Consider the following 24039-nt stretch of genomic DNA (forward strand, 5'->3'; position numbering starts at 1 on the left):
ACGCCGAATCGCCACCGGCTACTAAGAAAAGCGACAAAGAGTGGCAGCCTGACCTGACAAATCAACTCAGCCTTCTTTCACGTGCACCCAATTTCCATTGTCTTCCACATCGCCTTTGGCCTCAGTCTCCGTCATAAAATCGCCCTCTTTTTCCCCTACTTCTCTGTCGTTGAATCCTTTCTGGACTTCTTTCGAAACCTTGACTCACCCTGACACTATTTTCCGTGTAAAGAACAAACGGTACAGCCACTAAATCAGGCATGACAACGCTGCCTCCGCTTCATCATCAACACTACAAATCCACCTTCGCGATGAATCGCCTACCATCCGTCTCCAGCCTCATGTCTCCCCCAGAGCCCAAACCGTTCGACAGCTTCAACTCTGGTTTTCCGCCGTCGTTGACAATGTCTTCAGAAGATGTTGTCAAGTTGCCACCCATTTCAGACGATCGAAAACGCAGTCGATCCGACATTGACTTGCCCTCGCCACCAGTCACTCCATATACAGGAAACAAGAAACGGAGGTCAAATGCAGAACAGCTGGAGGCTGAAGTGGGTGGTAACAACAATAGGGACCCGGTACTCTTTCCTCGCAACGAATCAATCCCAGATGTCCACAATGACGAGCCTCTCTTTGGACCAGTCCTCCCCTCTGCTGCGGAAGCATTGATCGATCAGCACATGAATTCTCAAATGGCTCGATTCCACACCAAGGTCAACAAACCGACTCGCGACGAATATAGGCTAGCCTTATCCTGCGTGCCTATTGTGGCGACACAATACAATCGGGACCCCATGGCTTGGGCGAGGGAAGAGAGAGAGACTCTGGAAAGACAAATGGCAATGATGGACCGTGTGGAATACCGACCGGGCAACTTTAAGCGTTTAGCACCTGCACCTTCAAAGAAGACCACTAGCGCCACTCAATCGCGTGCTGCCAAAGCATCCCGGCCTCGTCGGACGCCGAAATCCACGCCACAACAGCGTGTACTGGACACTTTTGAAATTGAATATTCGCCCTCATCGAAACCGTTGCGAGCCATTGGTACCAACCGAGATGATACCGACTACAATGCGCTGAAGGATTACGCCCCGCCACTAGAAACTCTTGGAGGGAACACCAAGGGTCTCAAGGCAGACTGGAAGGGTCAGATGCTAGATCTCAGCAATGACCCAGACCGCGGTCTGCTAGACCCTGCTGAAGTTAATCTTGCCGCCACTCTGCGGCTGTCCTGTGCAACCTATCTTTGCAGCAAGAGGAGGATCTTCGAAGCTCGCGTCAAAGCTCTGAGCATTGGCAAAGAGTTCCGGAAGACAGACGCCCAGCAAGCTTGCAAAATCGATGTCAACAAGGCTAGCAAGCTGTGGACGGCTTATGACCGAGTTGGCTGGTTCAAACCGGAGCATTTCATCAAATTCTTGAAGGCATAGTTCCTGAACTATCCTCATTTGCATTGGCACAGCTGGACTGTCCAGATTCTCCCTCTTATTCTTTCTTTTGATTAACAGCATTGCTAGACGTTTATTTGCATCCAGAAGGCTTCCCCCCTCCTGTTACATGATTAATTTGCTTTTGCATATGACTGATGATTACGTATTTGGCATGGATCTGGTTTGCTCTTCTTTTCAGGAGTTTGTTTGTGGGGCTCTTCACTCATCGAGCGTTTATACCTCATGTGATACGGCATATCTGTTGCATTGATCTCACAGCTTTTCCTTTGGCTTGAGACTCGTGGCTTCTTTGTATTTGGAGTTTTTGCATAACAATTTGACCCATACCTCTCCTACCCTTTTTTTTTCTCTCTCTTTCCGGCCTTGTTGTGTTGTAGCAGATTGACCGGCATATTAGCTGAATTAGACTATTATCCAGATTGACACATCTCGTCTACATATCCTCCTCCAATGTTCCGTAAACCGTAACTAATAGTTAACTACATAAGAGGTGTAGATCTACGATAGATGGTGAATGTATATCATTCGACAACGTAGATCTTCAATTAATGCAATATCTAGGTTCAGATCCACCCATGAATTATACTGTATATGTGGATATACATATACGATGTACACACACACATGGTCTGTCTACTCAATAAGGCTGATTGACCCATGAATCTAGAAACCGGCTATGCATTGTGATTGCTAAAGATAGCAAAGCAGAAAAGGTGTGGCGCGGCCCACACCTGAAACGGTTTTCATTTCCCTGCTGCCTTGAACCTTCCCAGTAATCCGGTACGCCGTACGAAGGACATACAGAGCGTATTGTAACTTATGTTCGTCCGTAACACTCAGCTCCCTACCTACCCAACCTTGATCCGGCAGACGGTACAATCCATTCGCGCTAAACCACCTCAGCACGGGGGGATTTGCTTAGTTGCTTCAACTTATCCACCCTGTCCAAAACAGGACAGAGTTGTCACTGTTCTACATTTCACCAAACACAACCCGAGAGTACCGGTGACCAATCTATAACATCATGTCGCAAGCAGCAGCGACTCGGACTGATTTCCAGGATGATCCGGATCATCACGGAAGCGATGATGGAGACAAGAAGAAGAGCAGGAGACCAGCAAGTGCGTATTAATCCATGCATCGAAATTGAAAGAATTGAAGAAGGTTCTGGAGGGAGACGGAATGACGCGCCTTGGAATTTCATCACTGACAATCAATCCGTAGATACTGCTTTCCGCCAACAACGTCTCCGAGCATGGCAGTAAGCTCTCACCTAGAACTCTCGAGTCCCACGAACGAACAGAAGCTGATAATTAGCATAGACCAATTCTTACACCCAGATCGGTTCTTCCGATTTTCTTCGTGATTGGAGCCATCTTTGCGCCCCTAGGAGGTGTGTTATTATGGGCTAGCGAGCAGGTACGAAAGTTCCCATTCAGTCTTCCTGTATGGTTGCTAAACGGTCTCGCAACAGGTCCAAGAAATCATTATCGACTACACAGACTGTGATACCCTTGCACCTTTATCTAGTACAGCAGCTCTTCCATCGGGCAGAGTGACTTCATCCTTCAAATCTTCGGCACAGACTTCTGTTACCACCTGGCAGCGCAATGAGACGGACGAAGCGACCAAGACGACTGGTTGCTCACTATTCTTCGATATCCCCGAACCTCTCGGACCTCCCGTGTTCCTATATTACAAATTGACCAACTTCTACCAGAACCACAGAAAGTATGTACAATCGCTCGATACCGACCAATTGCAGGGCAAGGTCGTCGATAATGCGACTATTTCAGGCAGCACTTGCGATCCTTTGACTACGGATCCGGCAACCGGCAAAGCATACTATCCTTGTGGCTTGATTGCAAACTCGCTATTCAATGATTCTATTTCCAGTCCGGTGTTGGTCAATGAGGAAACCTACAACATGACAGACAAGGGCATCGCCTGGCCTAGCGATAAGGAAATCATCAAGACCACCAAATACAATTATTGGCAGGTCGTCCCACCCCCAAACTGGCGGGTGAAATACCCAGAGTACACTGCTGAGAATTTCCCTGACCTTGGCAATGACGAGGCATTTATGGTTTGGATGAGAACTGCGGGTCTTCCTACTTTCAGCAAGCTGGCTCGTAGAAATGATACGACTGCCATGCCAGCCGGCCAATACAGATTGGATATTCAAAGCAGTAAGTAGACGTCAATCTCCTGGTTTTGGCAATGTATGCTCATCGGAATTTCCTAGGTTTCAATGTCACCGAATATGGTGGTACCAAATCGATCATGATCTCCACCAGAACTGTCATGGGTGGAAAGAACTCATTCATGGGAATTGCATATATTGTTGTTGGAGGTGTTTGCGTACTCATCGGTGTGCTTTTCACAGCTGCAAATCTGATCAGACCAAGGTATGACACACTGTGCATGTTGTTTCTCGCTAATACATATACTAATGTCATGTCAATTGTCAATAGGAAACTCGGCGATCACACTTACCTCACGTGGAATAATGAACCTTCGACAGGTGCTGCCACTGGACATGATCAGCGTTGATCTAGACTAAAAGCCCGCCTTACCCTAATCCTTCGATCCCCTCGATTCCCTCTCCGATTCCCGTTTACGCACTCGATGACAACTTACTGGTTATTTCTTTTTCGGCCATTCTAGGGGTGTACGTGCATAGCTTCTTTTCCCTTTTTGTACGGAAAATTGATCTGTTTATCTTTTCCCTTTCACTTTGTTGATTCGAGCAATTATTATTTTTTTCTCCTTTTTTGTACTTATATATTATCGGCTGAGGATATTAGTCCTGTTGGATTTTGATTTTGCACGCTACTTAGAGGCTTTCTATGGGATACACACATACTGCAAGTTTAGTCAGGAACAAATGAGACTGCATTGACATTCTTCGCGACCAGCCATACATTCCAATTGCATCATCGTCAACTCTACCGTGCGGGACTATTCAGTATACCGTCCGTCACCTGGACATGACTCGCGTAAACATTCTTTTCCTTTCGTTTCAGTGTCGTCGTCCAGGGATTATTCTGGCTGGCACCTGGACATGTTTCTTGGTAAGTAAGCCATTCACCGCAGCCCACAGCCACCCGATACTATGCACCGCTGTATACATACACATATGTATACTTGAATATATAGATGACCGTGGGTTATTGATGTCTTAATAGCGCAACGATTTGTACAATATGCATCGGATTCTTCGCCACACGCTCCTTCTCGCGATAGTTTCCATCACAGTCTTTACCGGCTCAGTCATAGCCTCCACTCGAAGGACAGGAGAACACGAAAAAGTTAACACAATTCAAAACTCAAGCTCAGAGGAAGCTCAGCGACAATGGCTCCCTCAACAACGGGGAGTCTGTGGCACCGAGGAACCAAGCTCACAGCTGAAAGATGTACATAAGCGTTTGTCCCTGACGCAATATCGACATGCAGCAGGAGGGGGTGTTGACGGTAATGCCAGTCTTGCTACTGCCGATTCATTTCCTCGTATTTATGTCGAGACGTGGTTTCATGTTGTTAGTACAAGTGATCAGGCTGATTTGGTGACGAATTCGATGATTTCTTCTCAGGTATGTTTTGTTTGGCCCCCCACCCCCCCAGCTAACTTATATATGAAGTTTGCCAGAATTTTCATGCTGAATCGAACCGGACATAGTTTCAATATCTTCAACAAGCATACCAAAATACGAGTATATATTACAAATTCATGGGTGTAGATCACAGTGTCAACGACACCTGGGCACGAAACTGGGATTCGACGGCTATGAAACGGACGCTTCGCAAGGGTTCATACGGCGCTCTCAACATCTATTTCCAGACGGATCTCGAAGTCCCGGATCCTGCGGGTGCCAGCTCTCGACTAAACCTAAACGCCTCTTTCAATCATCGCTATCACGATGATGGCGGCCATGACCTCGACGAAAGAGATGTAGCATCTTCTTCACCGTCACCAAATCTCCTCGGCTTCTGCACCCTTCCAAACCCCGAGATCAATGATACCAGCAATATCGACGACTACTTCAACGATGGCTGCAACATCCTTGCCTCCACGATGCCCGGCGGCTCAATTGAGCACTACAATCGTGGCGGCACCACGGTCCATGAAGTAGGTCATTGGCATGGTTTGTTACATACATTCCAAGACCAGACTTGCGCTGTGGGTGCGAGCGGGGATTACATCTCTGATACACCGCAGCAATCGACGCCGACGGAGGGATGTCCTGCCTGGAAGGACTCGTGTCCGGATTTGCCGGGGTTGGACCCTATTTCAAACTTTATGGACTATTCGTCGGATGATTGTTATCAGAGCTTTACGAGGGAGCAGGCTATGCGCATGAGGAGTATGTGGGCGACGATGAGGGAGGGCAAGTAATATCATCTAGTTACCACGTTGTTGTTGTTGTTGTTGTTGTTGTTGTTGTTGTTGTTGGTGTTTACATAGGCAGTTTTCTCATATGGCGATGCATACGGTGCCTGGCGTAATAATTGGATACTCGGTGTTACATAGGTATATAAGGTTAGCTAGCAATACTCACCGTAGCCAGAAAGATGAAGAATACTAGAGAGCATGGAAAATACTTTTCGTACTATGTCCAACTTTCGAAGTTTCGAAGATTACATTGTACTGAATCAATGATCTGGAAGAACGCTACTCGCCATTCACAAACTAACGAACTGTATAATAAGACACGTTTCGAAGAAGTAGAAATAAAACAGCTGGCAAGTGCCACTACCCCCAAAAGTGACTAACGCTTACGCTTCTTGCTGCGCTCATCGTCCACACTCTCCTTATCCTTCTTCTTTGCCTGCTTCTCCAACTCGTCCCAGTCCTCACCGCTCTCTTCATCAACACTGAGGTCTTCATCACTAGCTTCGGCGCTAGCATCGTCGTCAAAGTCACTGTCATCCTCCGAGCTCTCTTCAGTCGCGTTCAATTCGGATTCGGAAAGCTCAAAAGCAGACTCTTCCTCTGATTCAGAATCCTCAGAATCGGATTCAGCAGCCAAGAATGACCAACCTCCTTCGGCGAAGAAGCCGTAGGGGTCGGCAGCAACTGTCTTCATGATTGTGCTCCAGTTCAAATTGAGAGGTCCTTCGGTGAATGGGATATCTACCGAATCAAGCCAATCCTTGACCCCTTCCAATGATTCCACTGGAATAGTATTGATATGGATGGGTGGCCGGTTGAAATCCTTAAGGACAAAGACAAGATCAAAGTTTTTCAGACCGAACTAGATGTTTTATGATTTGATTAGAAGTCATCTTGAAACAACGGAAAAAAAGAAGACTCACCTGTACACGCTCTAAATGAGCAACTTCAATCTCGTTCAAAGTAACAACCAGGAAGGGTGGCTCAGTCAATTGAACGATAGCATCCGTAGTTGGTTGAATCAAAACATTAGATCTGTTCGGCACACCACTGAATCCGATTTCTCGGAATGGAATATCCACGTCAACACCTTCATCTTTACCAGCATCCGAGATCTTCTCGGCGAAAGCTTTGAACTCTCTATCCAAAGCTGCTCGGCGACGTCTCTCCTCCTGCTCTGCCTCGAATTCCTCCTCGTCTCCATAGCGATGCTTGCGGCGACGATTACCCGTCTCGTCGAATTGCATTTCGGTAGCTTCTCGAATGAACTGGACGTCCTTTGTCTTTCTTTTACCGATTAGGATCGGGGTCTTGAGATGCACATGGATGATCACAATCAATTCATGCGCACATGGCTGGAAAAACAAATGCTTGACATTGCTGAAGAGAATATCGACATGCTCGTTTCGCAGTGGTGATTGATATCTCAGACCGTTTTGATGGATTTCCACTTCTCCGGGAACTCGCTTTCCGTCCAAGGGTGGACGAAGGTAAACATCTGGCAACTTCACAGGTCGTCGGTCTATTCAACATGGTTAGCATATCGCAAATACTCCTAAATGATTGGGATACATACTGCGAATCTCCACGAGCTTGTCTTGTTCAACCACGTCTTCCATCTCCTTGCGCTCCTGCTCCCTACGCAGCGCATTCTTGCGAAGTTCAGTAATATCTTGAGCAATGCGGGCAAATCTATCGTTATCTTTAGACCGGAGGGTCAAGTTTCGAACGAAGTTGGCGGACGGGTCTTCGAATGGCTGATCATCCTTTCGTCCAACACCTTGGCCAGGAGAGAGGAAGTTGATTCGCAGATACGCGTACTCACCTTCATCGCTCTTGCTGGCGTTCTTGATGGTGTTGATATGGAATGGCACGGGTCGGCCCATGATGGGCACGATGACCGTAGAAGCTTTGTGGTCAACGTGTACGGTTAGGTCCTTCACACTAGAAGGTAGCTGATTGTCACGTTTGTAGGACTCGAAACGCTTGAATTTCTTTTGGGCTTCCCCGTTACCATCGCCTGTAGTGCCGGCAAATCTTTCCAGACCTTCCTTCATCTTCTTGGCAGCGAGTTCCTTCTGATGCTCTCGGCGACGTGCTTCAGCACCTTCATTGCTTTGTGTTGGCCTTTCAGCACGTAACTTGGTCTTTGTGATGTTTTTGCTAGCGATGGCACTGGAACGAACATCCGTCTTCTCCTTTGCAGCTTTCTGGGGCTCCTCCTCATCACCAAAGTAGAAGGACACCGAGTCCATATCAATACCTGCATCTTTAGTGAAGACGTGGGCGCCTGTCTCACTAACACGCACAGTGTCGGTTATGACCATAGAGTAAACGGACTTCTTATTGTCCTTTGAGTCGGTGTCTCGGACATCTGTTAAGCCGATAGAGATATAGAGGGTCATACCACTCTTCAAAGTTCGGGTATTCTTTCCGTTGAGAATCATATTGGAATCTTTCAATTCAATTCCAATGCCAGCACCGACATTCTTTACGAAATGATTCTCTAGATCAGGCCGTTTGGCACGGACCATACCAATGGCCTTGTTGTACAAATCCTTGGCTACCACGCCATCACGGATATCTTTAATAACCGCATCGTAGACATTCAAGAGGAATCCGTAATTTGCCTCCTGAGCCTTTGTCGGGTCCACTAGATATGTACGCGCGATGATGGCGCTGTATGTCTTGTATCTTATGCCAAAGCCGGCAATGATGATGCCGGCATGAAGCTCATCTGAATTTGCAGTAGCGGTCAAACGCAAATCGTAGTTTCCTCCACTCTGAACCACTGGTCCATAGGCCCAGTCAATCTGTTGAGGGTCGAATCCCGGCGGAAGTTTTGCCAATTTATTGAAGAATTTAGAGTCATCAATCTTGGCATCAATTCTTGCGGCCAAAGATTTATGGGTTATCTTTTTACCCTCGTCTAAGAGCTGTGACATATCATCGACGAAATATTCGGACATGAGACCACTGCAGGCCCTGGCTGCGTTGCGCATCGACACCTACTCAAAGACTGATTAGAGCTCAAAGTCAATTTGCCGAAGATTGAATATGAAAATACCAGTTCTTCTTGCCCCTTGATTGAAAATGCCGCTGCAGAAAGAGCAGGAGAGATATCAACTTCCTCCTCATCTTTCAACTCCTCTGCAAAAGCACGTTTCCATTCATCAGCGAAAGGTCCCTGGGCGTTGTCTTTGGGCAGAGTTCCGACTTTCTTCTATTTGAAGATGGAAATATTAGCTTCAAGACTCAGGAGATGAATGTTGCACATAAAGCTTCTTACTCCGGCTGCCTTGATGACTTCTATGCATTTCGAAAAGGCCTTTGCCTTGTCTGCAGGATCTTTTGATGTGACTAGAATCTCGACCGGAATCTTGCCTCCCTTTAGTGGTTCCAAATGTTTCGCTGGTTTTCCGCGTGTCAGTAACCGAGGGATCAGGATATTATGTTGAAAGGTTTTTTCGCACCTTTTTTCGCAGTAGTCACGATATACATCGTGTCCACAGTGAACACAAAAAGAGTAGCTGGAAACTCATAACCGAGCAGCCAAAACTATTTAGAAAGGATATCAGCCGTGTGTCAGGATGCGAGACAATTTTTGTAGACTTACGTGCATCGCATTAGCTTTCTGAAATGCATTTGCCTCATCTGTCTTTCCCATCAAGATAATAATAGATCCCACTCCGCCAAAAACTCCAGCCCCCGAGCGCTTATCTGCCTTCCATGCATTGTAAAAAGTCGACAGGCGATCGAAGAAGAGCGTCTTGTCTATGACGATATCCTCCGCCATGTTGAGCGAGAGCGACCAAACGAAAGGCTGAGTTGACAAGTATGCGATCGATGGTTTGAAAATCTGTCAAAATGTGGCGATCGATTTGATAAACTGACGGAAATTTGAAAGGATGTCCTTCAAATTCGAAGGATGAAGTGAGATATTAACAACGGGGGTATCTGGGGAATCGACTTTTTGAGGTTGGAAAGTTGAACGACTGAAGACGCGAGGCGCGTTCAATCATACCGAATTTGGTTTAGCGCCACGGAGAACGAGCCAGCAAACAAACAGAGCAAACATTCGGTTTTTGAAGATGATATATCAGTTCCATTCTGCTGCTCGTGTCAACTGACTCGAAAGTACACGACGCTCTTTTTTTGGTGTATAGATGATTTTATCGTTCACTTCACTCGTCATGGTTTTCTGATCTCGAATAACACTTACCTCCGTTACATAAAGCGATATTCTGCCAGTGTACATTATGCAGAGAGTATACAACGCGCCCGATTTCCCCCTCATACGAGCTCGGCCGGATCGTGATTAAGAGATGGCTTCCTCGGTCAACTTCAGAGTTGCTGAGACGTCAGACTCAGATAGCGACAGTTACCGCCAAAATCCTCGCTCTCATGCTGCTACTGGAGCGTCTGCGGCAGGTACTCGTGCCCTCAGTGCACAGCTTATAGCCTTTTACTTTCGAGCGCCGGTCAAAGCGTTTTTTCGCACTCGTGTTGAGTAAGATTGAAAGCATTATTAGTGTGTGTATAGTAGTTATTGACAGTTATCAATAGTTATATGGTATAAAACCCTACTTGATTTTGTTTCGTGCCAACCGTTGGCTCACAGATTACCGTTCCCGCAGGCCTTTCCCCGAGCGATAAACCCCCGAATCCAAGAAAATAAATGGTCGTTCCATACAACTACTCCTGGCTTGATCGCCCACGCTGTGCGCGTTCATGGCTGGAGGTTCTTGCCGAATCAAGTGCTCCCTCCCCTACTTGCCAACACCACGTTAGTTCCTCGGCTCCCTTCCTTTGATATTCCGGATAACTGATTTGGAAACGAAAGTGTCGGCGCTATTCTTTACACATCCTATCTACAAGCTTTAGGTGCCCTTCATGCTCCGGCGAAGGAAGGAAAAGGAAGGATCTACCCCCCAGCACTTCCTTCCAGTACCTTTGCAGCAGGTTTCTCAGCAGGAGCGATACAGTCACTGATTGCGGCGCCTCTTGATGCTCTCCAAGTTCGATTACGTACAAGCGGCGTACTGGAAGGACAGTATCAAAACATGTGGGAGTATGGCTGGAAGAAATTGAGGGAGATTGGCGTTCGTGGAATATTTGCAGGATGGTCGCTCTCGTTTATGCGCGACTCTCTCGGGTATGCCGTCTTTTTCTCTTCCTTTGAATATGTCAAATCGCAAGCATATTACTCTTATATCATTTGGTATTATGGAAGTCTACAACGAAAGGACCCGTCGAGGATTACAGCTCTTCAAGACTACAAGAAAACCACGATCAAGCCACACTACGCTCTTGAACCCTGCTTCCTTCTAGGCGCAGGAATCGCTGCGTCTATTTCTCAACAGATCATCTCATATCCTCTGGCAATCATTCAAAATTTACATTATGGTCGTTTGGAATACCTGGACCATCAGGCTACGCTGCGTCACTCGCGCCCGCAAATGTTGAAACACTACTATCACGCCTACCAGGAGACTTTCAAGCGATGCCAGAAGAGAGCCAACAGAAGCGGAGGTTGGATGCGATGGCTCTACAGAGGGTTTTTACGCAACAGCATTCGTCAGGTGCCCAGCACCAGTGCCGGCCTTGTGATTTTCGAGCTTATGCGGAGGAAATATGCCACTGCGGCTGACACGCTACTTATTCAGAAGGACGGCTTCGATATCCTCTTGACCAATTAAGGTTGGGGCCAACGGGTTTTGGTCTCTAATCGTATTTAACGAACAATATCGTCTGCACATATTTGTTTATATAGACGGGCCGCTTTGACTGGCGATGCCCTTCAACAGCTCTGTGGTCCTTGACGAGACCCCAACATGTATATAGTTAAATCTTAGATATAGACTTTATGAATCAGAAACCCCATATCACCAGGCCAGCCTATGACTAATGGAGCAAGAATGCAGCCATTCATGGCCCGCCAAGTGAGGGAACGTCTTTCCTCAAGGAGCGATGCACAGCAGGAGTGCTCGACCATGATGTCATGCTGGCGGCGGCTTATTGGCGAAGACTCAGTCAACTCAGACGATCTGCTACAACCTGTGTGTTGGATAGTGAATCGTAAGGAACTGCTAGCAAGTACCAAGTAGTCGGAAGTACGTCGCACGAACTGACGACGGACGATGATCAAGTGGCTCACCGCGCTTTCCCCGAACAAGGTTAGTTCCCCTAGGCCTGTTTCGGCTGGCCACCACGGCGCGCTGTTCTCCCTCTGGAGAAAGACGGGGCCGATCCGCGAACATAGCATAACATAACTAACTCACTCTCGTGTGTCCTTCCTTCGTTTTCATCCTCTCTGGACGGACACTGGACTGGGCAGACAGCATAGATAGGCTGTACTCATGCTCCGTAGTACGTAGTACATATAGTACAGACAGAGTACAGCCTCATCCACCAAGTCTCCTCCTTACTACTTTCCCGCTTCTTCAGCTTGCAATTAAGTCTCCTTGGCTGTCTGCCGTCGTCCCCGCTTCATCGACAACTGTTGAACTGTACCGTGCCACTGCCGCCCTTCCTAGGCTGCGCCCTATCAGAGCCCATTTCGTCCATATCCACTCGACCGCGCCCATTCTCCATTCCCCCCAATCCGCGTTCACTCTGGAGATTTATTGGGATTAGCTGGTGGATCAGCTGGATATTGTGGCATTCTCTCGATCCGCTCTCACGTACCGTAGTAGGTGCATCCAGAACACACACACACGACACAGCAAAACTGATCACCTGCTCCTTGCATCTGTCGGTATCACAAGTGCCTGAGACGGTCCAACTACGCTCTTTCCATCCTGCGTATGTACTAACCCCGACATAGCATTCCGCATCGGAAAAAGAACCGTGGAACTAACCACGCTGCTCCACCAGCCAGTCCCTGTGACGACATAGAGTTAACTGCCTTCCAAGTCCCCTCGTGGCTTTTTCCGTGCCTAGTTTCCATCGTGTCTTTCTTTTCTTCCCCTCTTTTCTTCTCCTCGAAAGGGCTGATATCGACTCAGCCCGCCGTTAAACCGCCATCATTTCTTCGCTAAAGGAAAAGGGGTCCTCTACTCCGGCGATACCTCTTCAACCTCTGCATCCGCATTCTAGAGACTCCGCGGAGAATTCAAATTCGGGACTGGAATTGGAGTCAGAAAAGCCCAGACACCGTGGCAGTAACCGACGATCCTCCGCATCTTCCAATTCTCAGGCCTCCGACTTCTCAATCTGGAGTGATACGGGCGACCCAGCAGAGCAGCTCGCCAGCGAAGAGGATCCTCTTCGGATCAGGCTCCGAAAGCCTGAAGACGACAGGGGACAGGGGCCCCGGTCGCGCACGAGGAGAGTCCATTACGGCGATGAGACGTTATTGAAAGGCGATATAGATAAGGAAGCTATCGATATCCCGAACGTGACCCATCGGCGTGTTTCCCGAACACAGTGCATCTTAGCAGTCGTGATGTCGCCAAACGACATGTCAACAGCCCGTACCAAAGGGCTGGTGGGCAAGCCACTCTTGTACGTTGGACTCATTGCCAGCCCGTGGAGCCTATATCCACTAACAATGTTCCGTCTAGGTATTTCACAAGTGTTTTTGTATCACTCGGTGTGTTTTTGTTTGGTTATGATCAAGGTGTTATGTCTGGTATCATCACGTAAGTGACCGAAGCTGAATTCATTGAGAGGCTTTTGACTAACTCTTTTCAAAGCGGCTGGTACTTTAGAGATTATTTCAACCAACCTTCGAAAGCGGAGATCGGTACGGTCGTTGCGATCCTCGAGATTGGCGCTCTTATTTCATCGTTATTGGTTGGCAAGATTGGAGATATAATCGGACGCAGGCGAACAATCTTATATGGGTCCTTGATTTTTCTCGTTGGAGGAGCCTTACAAACATTTGCTACAAGTCTTTCTATAATGATGCTGGGGCGAATTATTGCTGGATTGGGAGTTGGTGCTCTCTCCACTATCGTCCCAGTATTTCAGTCCGAAATCAGTACGTCGTTCGCTATGTAGTCGTTCTCTGGGAATTACTTATCAGGAATAGGTCCCCCACACAATCGTGGAAAACTTGCTTGTATTGAGTTTACGGGCAATATTCTTGGATATGCTGCAAGTGTATGGGTTGACTACTTTTGCAGTTACATCGAAAGCAACTACTCATGGCGTATTCCATTACTGCTCCAGTGCGTAATGGGTAGTCTCCTTGCAGCTGGCAGCCTTCTCATTCCCGAATCTCCTAGGTAAGTACTTTTTGCCCTCTCCTGCCGACTTGGAACACATTCTAACTTGGATGTGTCAACCCAACTTCAGGTGGCTACTAGACAACGATCATGATGAAGAAGGTCTTATTGTTATCGCCAACCTATACGGTGGCGGAGACATTCACAACGAGTTGGCACGACAAGAGTACCGAGAAATTAAATTCAACGTTCTTACGCAGCGACAGGAAGGAGAAAGATCATATGCAGACATGTTTCGACGCTACTATAAACGTGTTCTTATTGCTATGTCTGCGCAAGCCATGGCACAATTGAACGGCATTAATGTTATCTCATATTATGCTCCACTCGTCTTCGAGTCTGCTGGGTGGCCCGGCCGATCCGCTATTCTCATGACCGGTATCAATGCTCTCACCTATCTTGCATCTACCATCCCGCCGTGGTATCTTGTTGATGACTGGGGCCGACGTCCGATTTTGTTGTCTGGAGCGGTTGCTATGATGGTATCGTTGAGTCTAATGTCCTATTTCCTTCTGATCGATGTGCCGGCCACACCAAACCTCACTGTTATTTGCGTCATGGTCTACAACGCTGCTTTCGGAGCCTCGTGGGGACCGATCCCCTGGCTCTATCCTCCTGAGATTCTGCCTCTAAGTATTCGTGCTAAAGGAGCTAGTTTGAGTACTGCTGCAAATTGGGCGTTCAATTTCTTGGTTGGAGAGGTGACTCCTGTTCTGCAAGACTTGATCAAATGGCGCTTGTATCTCATCCATGCTTTCTTCTGTGCTTGCAGTTTTGTTCTGGGTATGTTTTCCTTCAGTTCCCAACAGTAGTCATTGAGGGAAGTACTAACGTCTATCAGTTTATTTCTTATATCCTGAAACAAGCGGTGTTCGCTTGGAGGACATGAATGTACTATTCGGAGACGCTACGACCACGATGCCTACGCCTGTAACACAAGGAGAACGTGACTCTTTGATTGGGGTCAATTCACCTGTTCCCTCACTCGATCTTCATCGCCAGCATGCGCACTTGACTGCCGACAATGCCATTCCAGGTCTCAATATCGACCCTCCTGCCATTGACCAAGATAACAACGGAAAGCCCAGCAGCGTCGATCAAACCGGCGAGTCCCAAGGATTTGGCGGCTGGATATCAAACATGCTCAACCGAAACAGAGACCCAGCAAAGAGGAGTCAATATCGCCCTGTTGACCAGGATGAAGAGAGCTGAAGACTCGATTATATGTTTCCACTTAGCTTCTTCACTGGCTATAAAGGGACATTTGCTGATTTGCAAGGTTAACCTCTCATCTATTCGTTTCAATTTCTTCTTCTTTTTTTTTTCTCTTTTGCGCCTACTTGCTTGCATGGGTCGTTTTCTCTTTTCTTTCACTTCTCTTCGTGGCCTTTTTTTCACCGTACATCTCGGGTTATCTTAATGGTGATCTACATATCTATAGACTGCTTCCACGCAATTATCTCTCTCATCCATCACCTGTTGTGCTCGAGCACGACAAGCATTTTGTGTTACAGTCGAGACATGTTCACATTCATCCGACTACATACCTATCATCCACTTGCGTGAAGTTGGATATCCCTCATGTTGTATATATATGTGTAGGTGTAGTTTCAGCTGTATACCCAATACCCAATAGAAGATTGCTATAATAATGTCTGTTAGTTAACTACGTAGTTAACATACTCTGTCGCCGAGTTAAGTTAGTTGTTTGTTTGTTTCTAGTAGAGTACGTAAGCCGATAAGGGTCCGCCGCTTAAAATAACTCCCAGCGGACCAAGCGGAGCTAAAGGTTTTGGGAAGTGGACAACTTGCGATGCTCGAGACTCTCTACCTCTTCTCTCCTCTGAAACAATTCTTCTTTTTCTTCTTCTCCGACTCCTGAGTTGATTGATTCGATTCTTCTTTCGTTTACTTCTTTTGTTTATTAATTCGATCTCCCTTCTCTTCAACCCACCTCCCGATTTGTTTATTCGGTTGCAATATTGTTTTGAACACCTCTCCTGTTTTGTTCTTTGCGTAAGTGGCACGGCGACGTAAGAACAACAACAACAACAACAACATTTAATATACCTCCATTCGACTTGCACTTCTTTTCCTACTCGTTATAGTAATGCTTCTTTCGATCTATCCCCTCAATTGAATTTAACTTCGACAATCCCGCCTGCGAGCTGAAACCGCGCGATCAAAACACAGGTCGTCATCAGCAATTATTCCTTGGCTTCTCCGTTGAGAAGCAACGCCAGCGATGGCTTCCAATTCGACATTTGCGTCCGGAAGGGATCAAAAATCAGAAGTTCGACGAAGGAACGTTGGAGAAGCCGCGAAGGGTGACAATGTTCCTACTATTTCCATCTCGGACACTAAGGGAGTCGTGAAGGTTCGTATTAGATGTTCGAACTAGTCCACCGGATGAGAAACTAATTCGAGTTAGAAAAACTCGTTCCTTGGTGTTCTTGACGAGTGGGAATTCGTTATTGCTCCCATAATTTTCACGGCCCTTTCGTTCTTTACTCGCATGTATCGTATTGGGTTGTCCAATATCGTGACGTGGGATGAAGCTCAGTATGTTTTGGCCATCTGTCAACTGTAGGCTCTATGCGCTAACGATGGCTTACTACAGCTTCGGAAAATTCGGCTCCCACTACCTCAAGCGTGAATTCTACTTTGATGTCCACCCGCCCCTCGGTAAAATCCTTGTTGGTCTGTCGGGTTATCTGGCGGGGTATAACGGTTCTTTCGAGTTCAAGTCAGGAGAGCAATACCCCGAAGATGTCAACTATACCTTCATGCGAGTGTTCAATGCCTTCTTCGGTGTCGTCTGCGTTCCTCTCGCCTACTACACGGCTCGTGAATTGAACTTCCGTCGACCAACTGTCTGGTTGGTCACTCTGATGGTTCTATTCGAGAACTCATACGCGACTATTTCCAGATTCATTCTCCTCGATTCAATGCTCCTTTGTTTCACCTTCACCACCGTCCTTTGCTGGGCCCGATTCCATCGGCTACGAAACCAGAGCTTCTCTGTCGAGTGGTTTGCATGGCTTTTCCTCACAGGTGTTAGTATCGGCTGTGTCTGCAGTATCAAACTCGTGGGTCTGTTCTGCACTGCTCTTGTTGGTCTTCACACTGCTGAGGATCTTTGGAATAAGTTTGGTGACGTCAAGATGCCTGTTGTAAGTGCTCTGGCTGATCAGCTATAAGCCAGACTATGCTAACATATCCTTCAAGACCACACTAGCTCGTCATGTTGTTGCGCGAGTGATCTGTTTGATTATCGTGCCGCTCCTGGTCTATATGTTCTCCTTCTACCTCCATTTCTTGATTCTTGAAAACACTGGACCCGGTGATGCCCAGATGAGTTCTCTCTTCCAGGCCAACCTCAAAGGAACCGAGGTTGGCCGGGATAGTCCCCTTGAAGTGGCAATTGGCTCCAAGGTTACTTTGAAAAACATGGGATATGGTGGAGGACTTCTTCACTCACATGTACAAACATACCCCGAAGGATCGACCCAACAGCAAGTGACCTGCTACCATCACAAGGATGCCAACAATGATTGGTTCATGTACCCCAATCGCTACCAGCCAGAATACGACCCTGAGGCACCATTGAGATTTTTGGGCGATGGAGATGTCATTCGTTTGATCCACGCTCAAACAGGTCGGAACCTACACTCGCACAGTGTTACGGCCCCTATCACCAAGTCTGACTGGGAAGTGTCCTGTTATGGCAATACAACTATTGGCGATGAAAAAGATCACTGGAAGATTGAAGTCGTCAGTGATGCTGCCTCCAGGGATAGGAGCAAAATCCGCACTCTTACGACCGCCTTCCGACTCCGCCATGAAGCTCTTGGGTGTTATTTGAGAGCTGGAACTGTCAATCTCCCTCAGTGGGGTTTTAAGCAGATTGAAACAACTTGCGTCAAAGAAAACAAACCCCGCGATGTTTATACGCACTGGAATGTTGAAACACATGTTAATGAGAGACGTAAGTTTTCAACATCAGAGGATGAAACAACAAGGTTACTAACTTTATTGTGTTAGTCCCTCCTGGAGACCCAGGTTCATACAAATCGCCCTTCTTCAAGGACTTTATTCACTTGAACGTTGCCATGATGACGTCGAACAATGCACTTGTCCCTGATCCCGATAAGCAGGATGACTTGGCCTCCAAATTCTGGCAATGGCCACTTTTGCATGTCGGTTTGAGAATGTGCTCTTGGGATGACAATATCGTCAAATACTTCCTGCTGGGAAACCCCCTCGTCTACTGGGGAAGTACTGCCAGTCTCTTGGGATTCGGCCTGATCGTCGCTTGGTACCTCATCCGATGGCAACGTGGTTATGTGGATTTGAGTCCCAGTGAAATTGATCAAATCCACTACGCTGGTATCTACCCATTGATCGGTTGGGTCCTCCACTATCTCCCATTCGCCGTCATGGCTCGTGTCACCTACGTCCATCACTACTATCCTGCTCTTTACTTCGCTATCTTGACGGCCGGGTTCTGCGTTGATTGGGTTACCCGAAAACTCGGCACAAAGGTACAATGGGCCATCTATATACCTCTCTATATTGCTGTAATCTCCTTATTTGTCGTATTCAAGGATATTGTCTTTGGTATGGAGGGATCAAACCGGCAATGGGAGTACTTGAAGTGGCTAAGCACATGGCGCATCAGCGATTAAGCTTCTCGATATGAAGTTGGAAGCCTGCTATAACTTCACACTCCTATACACGCTCCTTCTTTCTCTCTCTCTCTCTCTCTCTGGCCCTCTTCTCTTTGGTTGAGATGATTCTTCTTTTGTATTTTAGAAAACTTTATGCCTTGTTGGTTTCATGACTCGATATTTGAAAGCTATTAGCTAATTGTGATTATTTGCCTAAGCTGAATCTTTGTATTCTGTAGATAAAGATCATGACTAATCCTATACTATATTTCGCATCCCCAGTATAAATACCATCGACCATACTGCTCGATATATTGAATTATGATTACAACAACCTAGGTACACTAATACACCCGATATCAATAAGCAAACCGACTCCCCCGATCTCTCGGGAGCCGAAAAAAAAGGGTATCAAATAATACACACATGAATAAATAACGAAGAAGGCAAAGGACCGGTAAGCGATACGTGCGATCGATCAGCAACACCCACCACTCCAACTCTTCCCACCCCGATCCATAGCATCGTTCAATCCCAACGTAATCGTCCGCGGAGGGGCCGTACTCATCCCACCATTGGACGCACCGTATCCCTTCACGCCACTGCGTCGATCATTCAGATCATACCTTCCCGCTTCAATATTTCGATATATCCTCTCCGCGACTTCGAGAAACGCCCGTTCGACTCCTTCGCCCGACTTAGCGCTCGTTTCAATGTAGCGAATTACATTATTTTGCCGACACCATTCCTCGGCTTCTTGGCGGGTGACTCTTCTCTGGTTTTTGGTTTGTCCTTCTCCCTGACTATCCGAGGATTTCTCGTTCCCGGCGAGGTCGCACTTGTTTCCTACGAGGACCACGACGATTCCGTCCTCGGCTATTTGGCGAAGATCCTGGAGCCAGCTCGTCACTGAAGCGAATGTCGATGGACGAGTGATGTCAAATACCAACAGGGCACCAGATGCGCCGCGGAAGTATGAGCGTGTGACGGATTTGTAGGTTTCTTGGCCTGCGGTGTCCCATAATGATAATTTCATTTTCTTTTGTGTTGATCCATTCTTCTCCGGAGTGCCAGTAGCGGGGGTTTGTAATTGCGTTGGGCTACCGGTGGTATTGTAATGATCGATGTCGAGACTCTTGGATGCTGGGGGGCCGACTGGGACAACGCGCGAGCCGAATTCGACGCCGATAGTCACATCGTGGGTTGGCGAGAATCGTCCTTCACAGAGTCGTATTGAGAGCTACCGCAAAACATATTAACGTTAGCCATACCTGAATGCTCAACGGTCTTGCGCAAGGTACAAATGGTTGACTTACGCTGGACTTGCCCGTTCCCGAATCACCGATGCAGACGAGCTTTGCTATGTAGTCCCATGGTTGTGACATTTGACGGGATGGACGGAGTGTATGTACTCAGGGAGAGTTTAATAAATCAAATTTGGTTGCTTTGTGGGTGGGTTCGCCGTAAAGATCGTTTCTCACGAGGTCATATTATGTATGTATGTATGCTGATCGATCTTTGCAGAGCGGCAAGGTGACGTCGATAGAAAACGGGTTGGAAAGATTCCTCGGCTCGGGAACTTCTCCGATTGTTGATTTGGAACCAGACAATGTTGCGGATTATATGTCCTTGCTGACTGTCGACACAGTGCACTTATATGGAAAGCTCCTGGTGAGAATAGGCCGAAACATGTGCTTTCGTTACAGATTATATTGGACGAAAAGGGCAAAAATAATTCCAGGCATCTCTACCTGCAGATGCCGGACCCCTCACGTGACACTCCGTTGGATTTCATTTACTCCACCGGTTGTTACTCAACATTTATGCCGGTCCTTTCGATTCGGTGCCTTGTTTTTATCTGTATTCTCTTTGGTTGGAGTACGACTTATCTATCTGGTGTTTTCTCTTAAGCCACCCTCCACGAGATGCTGCATGGTTGGGTGATCACGGCGATATATTTCGCTGTACCGGTACCGTACGGGGGAGATGGAGATCCCGAGGACCCATCGAAGAGTACGGAGTAGTAGTGCCTATCTAGCATATGAATCATCTCAGCAAAACTTTAACTAACACATAATACCGACTACATCGTTGGAAATGACCAGAATATCATATTTACCAAGTAATCCTCATTAGGTAGCATTCGGTGACTCGCAAGGGCAAGAGTAGATGTTTGCGGGAAAGTGGCAGAGTCTAGCGTTATCTCTGGATTAGTTATCGGCCTCTCACATGACGCATGTCATCCTCCATCGTCGTAGTTACTCACAGTCTCACACTCCCTCTCTGACTGACCTGCACCACCAACTCTTGGATGCTTATCATCCTTTCTCTTCATATTAATAAGGTCCGGCTCTGTTCATTTTACCACTGATTTTCAAGTCAACAAATAACTATCTGCTTTACTAACACTTATTGTCCAGCGGTTGCAGGCTACACCACACCAACTCTTATCTCCGAGTGCACGACTTCTTCCCATCTGAATAAATGGGACCATGTTCTCTGAATGTACGTTTATAAATCCCTAGTTGGAGAGCGAGAATCTGACAGTTTAGCAGATGCGTCTCGCTTCCTAGCTCAGTCTCAATCACGACTCACCACACGGCCCGAAGAGAACCGCACGAATGAGCGTGATCGGAGACCGAACTTCAACTTCTCCAGATACAATAATACCTCACGTTCCTATATGAACCGAAATGGACATCCGTACCAGTCCGGTTCCTCACAACTACCGCATCTCCCCTTTGCATCTCGAGCATCCGCACAACCTGCACCTCTCTTCTTCAGCGCTACCGACGAGTTTCTCGAAGACGATGAACATGAGCGTGAGCGCGAGATAGCAGACTATTATGCATTGCAGAGGTCACGCCGGAACTTTGGCAATATACCTTTAGAAGAATCCTCCGAGCTTGACGACGCTGATAACGAGTCTCAGACGTTCCAGAGCAGAGGTGGAAAAGACGGGCCATATACGCAAAAGGGTATCAAGAGCTCATGGAGGGACGATAGGCTGCTGCATTCTCAAAGACGAACAAGGAATGCCTCACCACCACCTTCGGATCTGAACGAACGAGATGAAGATGATGAGAGTCATGGAAGCCCGTTCGGAAAGGGAAAGATGGTGGATGTTGGACTTGATAACCCAACGAGCTCCACAGCTTCGTTTAACAGCACTTCTGACGTTGCAGACGATGATGAGGCCCCAATACAGAAATTCCGCAGACAACCCGAAGCTCAGAGTGATTACATAGACGGCCCTAGTGATTCGTTAGTCCGGGATAGTGATAAGCAAGGCCTGCTCCAAGGACGCCCACCAAGTTCGGGAGCTTCGTCAATTCATAATACTATGGATCAACCCCCGGGCTCAGAACGTCCTACTCACGATGCGTTTTGGGGTCATCTTTTCCTTATATGTCTCATCGGCTTATTCGCGACTGCATTTCTCGTATGGTTGCATACAGCACCGCCATCAGATGGTAGATGGAAGTTGGTGGACACAATCTATACCACCATCCACAAGTCCTACTTTCTGCTTGGTATCTACACACTCGTCTCCATCCTCATATCCCTTCTATGGCTCGCACTGTTACGGTCTTACGTTCGATTCCTTGTTCACGGAATGATCATCGCTGTCCCGATCATTCTGTATTCCTTTTCATTGTACCCATTCATCTCCAGTTTCCGTGGTTCCTGGCACGGCAAAACTTTCCAGGATCATGTCATGCGATGGGGTTCAATTATTCCCTTTATCTTGGCCACACTCTGGATATATGCTATTGTACGAAATCGGCACTCAACAGGGAAGGCGATTAGCATATTGGAGTTTGCATGTCGTGTGTTGGCCTCAAACCCAGCTCTTCTCGCCCTTGGTCTGGGAATTCTCGTCGTTACCGTCTCATGGACCTGGTTATGGATGATTATGTTTACACGAATCTTTTTGGGTGGATCGATTCGCTCAGATAACTCCTTTGTCATAAGCATCAGTAGCTGGTGGCTGGGTGCTTATTTCATTCTGGTCTATCTATGGTCCCTTGGTGTCATTGCGGGTATTCAGCGATCTGTGACGGCAGCCACAGTGAGCCAGTGGTACTTCCATCGTTTGGCTCTTCCAGCACCCACATCTGCACAAATTGTGAGAGCTGCCATGTCTCATGCCCTGACAACCCTTTTCGGATCAATATCACTGTTTTCTCTCATAGTCCTACTCCTCAGACTCCCTCTTTTGGTCTTGCCCAAACGCATTGCTTCAGTCATTGCGCTATTTGCCTATTCCCTCATTCCCTCGCCTATCGCAGCTCTCGTCAACCCTTTAACTCTGACGTATGCTGCAATTCACTCCCAACCGCTTGCCCAATCAGCCCGTGGTTTCACACAGATGGCAGTATTTTCCAGCTTCAGTACAACTGGTGGTCTATACGCCCCGTCGTCAATATCTCGCGGCGGTTCCAACGCTAATTCCTTGATATCCTACCGTCTCTCAAAAATGATCCTACACGCCTGCCGATTTGCAATGTCCCTTGCCCTCGGATTCGGCGGTTGGGTCACAGCAGCCCGCAACCTGGACGTGTCCGGCGGCAACAGCACCATCCGCGGTAGTCTGTACGCATACATCATCGGTCTGATTGCAGGCACAATCGGGTGGGGTGTTCTGGGATCAATGGAAAATGTGCTAGCATGCGTCGTGGATTCTGCATTGGTCTGCTGGGCAAGCGAAGTTGGTAACTCGGGACGTGAGGCCACGTATTGTCGAGAGGCAGAGTGGCTGTTTAGAGATGATGTTTTTGCGGCGGTTTCGGGTGACAATAGATGGAATAGGGCTTGAGTTACTTTATTATCGAGATTCCAACACGTTTACCCCCTTCCCTTTGAAAGGGGTCTCTCTTTCCACCAGCTCAGTCAGTTTCCTTCTACGACTCGGAGTTTGCTAGATAAAAGGATCATTTGCATGTATGTACGAAGACGGAGGATTGGACAAGGTCATATCAGATTTATCGACACTAGCTATTGCATTCGTCTCAATGGAATCAATTTTTGAGAAAGACATACAACCTAAACTACATATTAAATAGAAAAACCGGGATGACGGTCAGAAAATTATCTTGTATTAATAATAATAATAACCAGCATCAACGAAAATTCAAGGGGCCTTGCTCGCGCGACACCAGACTCCAGATTACATTCATCACATTCTTAACGAAGAGAGAAGAGAAGGGACTTGGGACCCGCCAGAATGGTATCATATAAAAAGAAATGAAAGATAAAAAACCGCAAGTGAACAGGCCGGAGGGTATGGATAT

General features: G+C 47.3%; 9 protein-coding genes across 9 annotated transcripts; 7 read left to right on the forward strand and 2 right to left on the reverse strand.

Annotated features, from left to right (window-relative positions):
* Positions 1-311: 311 nt before the first annotated feature.
* Positions 312-1430, forward strand: EYB26_006971 (uncharacterized protein; the record flags this gene model as incomplete). Its single annotated transcript, XM_054266243.1, has 1 exon — positions 312-1430. One exon carries the CDS (start codon positions 312-314, stop codon positions 1428-1430), a length of 1119 nt encoding a protein of 372 aa, XP_054122218.1.
* A 1045-nt stretch (positions 1431-2475) lies between these two features.
* On the forward strand, positions 2476-4004 carry EYB26_006972 (uncharacterized protein; the record flags this gene model as incomplete). The annotated part of the gene is made up of 6 exons (XM_054266244.1): positions 2476-2572; positions 2676-2712; positions 2774-2870; positions 2926-3640; positions 3697-3859; positions 3926-4004. 6 exons carry the CDS (start codon positions 2476-2478, stop codon positions 4002-4004), a joined length of 1188 nt encoding a protein of 395 aa, XP_054122219.1.
* A 653-nt stretch (positions 4005-4657) lies between these two features.
* EYB26_006973 (uncharacterized protein) lies at positions 4658-5847 on the forward strand (the record flags this gene model as incomplete). Its single annotated transcript, XM_054266245.1, has 2 exons — positions 4658-5044; positions 5131-5847. The coding sequence occupies 2 exons, from the start codon at positions 4658-4660 to the stop codon at positions 5845-5847; spliced, it is 1104 nt and encodes a 367-aa protein (XP_054122220.1).
* A 373-nt stretch (positions 5848-6220) lies between these two features.
* On the reverse strand, positions 6221-9640 carry EYB26_006974 (uncharacterized protein; the record flags this gene model as incomplete). The annotated part of the gene is made up of 7 exons (XM_054266246.1): positions 6221-6706; positions 6768-7366; positions 7421-8852; positions 8912-9067; positions 9134-9255; positions 9318-9402; positions 9461-9640. 7 exons carry the CDS (start codon positions 9638-9640, stop codon positions 6221-6223), a joined length of 3060 nt encoding a protein of 1019 aa, XP_054122221.1.
* Positions 9641-10169: 529 nt separating this feature from the next.
* On the forward strand, positions 10170-11543 carry EYB26_006975 (uncharacterized protein; the record flags this gene model as incomplete). Its single annotated transcript, XM_054266247.1, has 4 exons — positions 10170-10354; positions 10411-10417; positions 10482-10630; positions 10688-11543. 4 exons carry the CDS (start codon positions 10170-10172, stop codon positions 11541-11543), a joined length of 1197 nt encoding a protein of 398 aa, XP_054122222.1.
* Positions 11544-13306: 1763 nt separating this feature from the next.
* Positions 13307-15287, forward strand: EYB26_006976 (uncharacterized protein; the record flags this gene model as incomplete). Its single annotated transcript, XM_054266248.1, has 7 exons — positions 13307-13350; positions 13410-13487; positions 13542-13828; positions 13880-13950; positions 14020-14075; positions 14146-14858; positions 14917-15287. 7 exons carry the CDS (start codon positions 13307-13309, stop codon positions 15285-15287), a joined length of 1620 nt encoding a protein of 539 aa, XP_054122223.1.
* Positions 15288-16320: 1033 nt separating this feature from the next.
* Positions 16321-18763, forward strand: EYB26_006977 (uncharacterized protein; the record flags this gene model as incomplete). Its single annotated transcript, XM_054266249.1, has 5 exons — positions 16321-16452; positions 16507-16637; positions 16696-17248; positions 17304-18063; positions 18120-18763. The coding sequence occupies 5 exons, from the start codon at positions 16321-16323 to the stop codon at positions 18761-18763; spliced, it is 2220 nt and encodes a 739-aa protein (XP_054122224.1).
* Positions 18764-19223: 460 nt separating this feature from the next.
* EYB26_006978 (uncharacterized protein) lies at positions 19224-20130 on the reverse strand (the record flags this gene model as incomplete). The annotated part of the gene is made up of 2 exons (XM_054266250.1): positions 19224-19985; positions 20062-20130. 2 exons carry the CDS (start codon positions 20128-20130, stop codon positions 19224-19226), a joined length of 831 nt encoding a protein of 276 aa, XP_054122225.1.
* Positions 20131-21237: 1107 nt separating this feature from the next.
* On the forward strand, positions 21238-23564 carry EYB26_006979 (uncharacterized protein; the record flags this gene model as incomplete). Its single annotated transcript, XM_054266251.1, has 2 exons — positions 21238-21250; positions 21301-23564. 2 exons carry the CDS (start codon positions 21238-21240, stop codon positions 23562-23564), a joined length of 2277 nt encoding a protein of 758 aa, XP_054122226.1.
* Positions 23565-24039: the final 475 nt, after the last annotated feature.

The sequence above is a fragment of the Talaromyces marneffei genome, chromosome 5 (assembly GCF_009556855.1).
Source record: "Talaromyces marneffei chromosome 5, complete sequence".
NCBI classification, from domain to species: Eukaryota; Fungi; Ascomycota; class Eurotiomycetes; order Eurotiales; family Trichocomaceae; genus Talaromyces; species Talaromyces marneffei.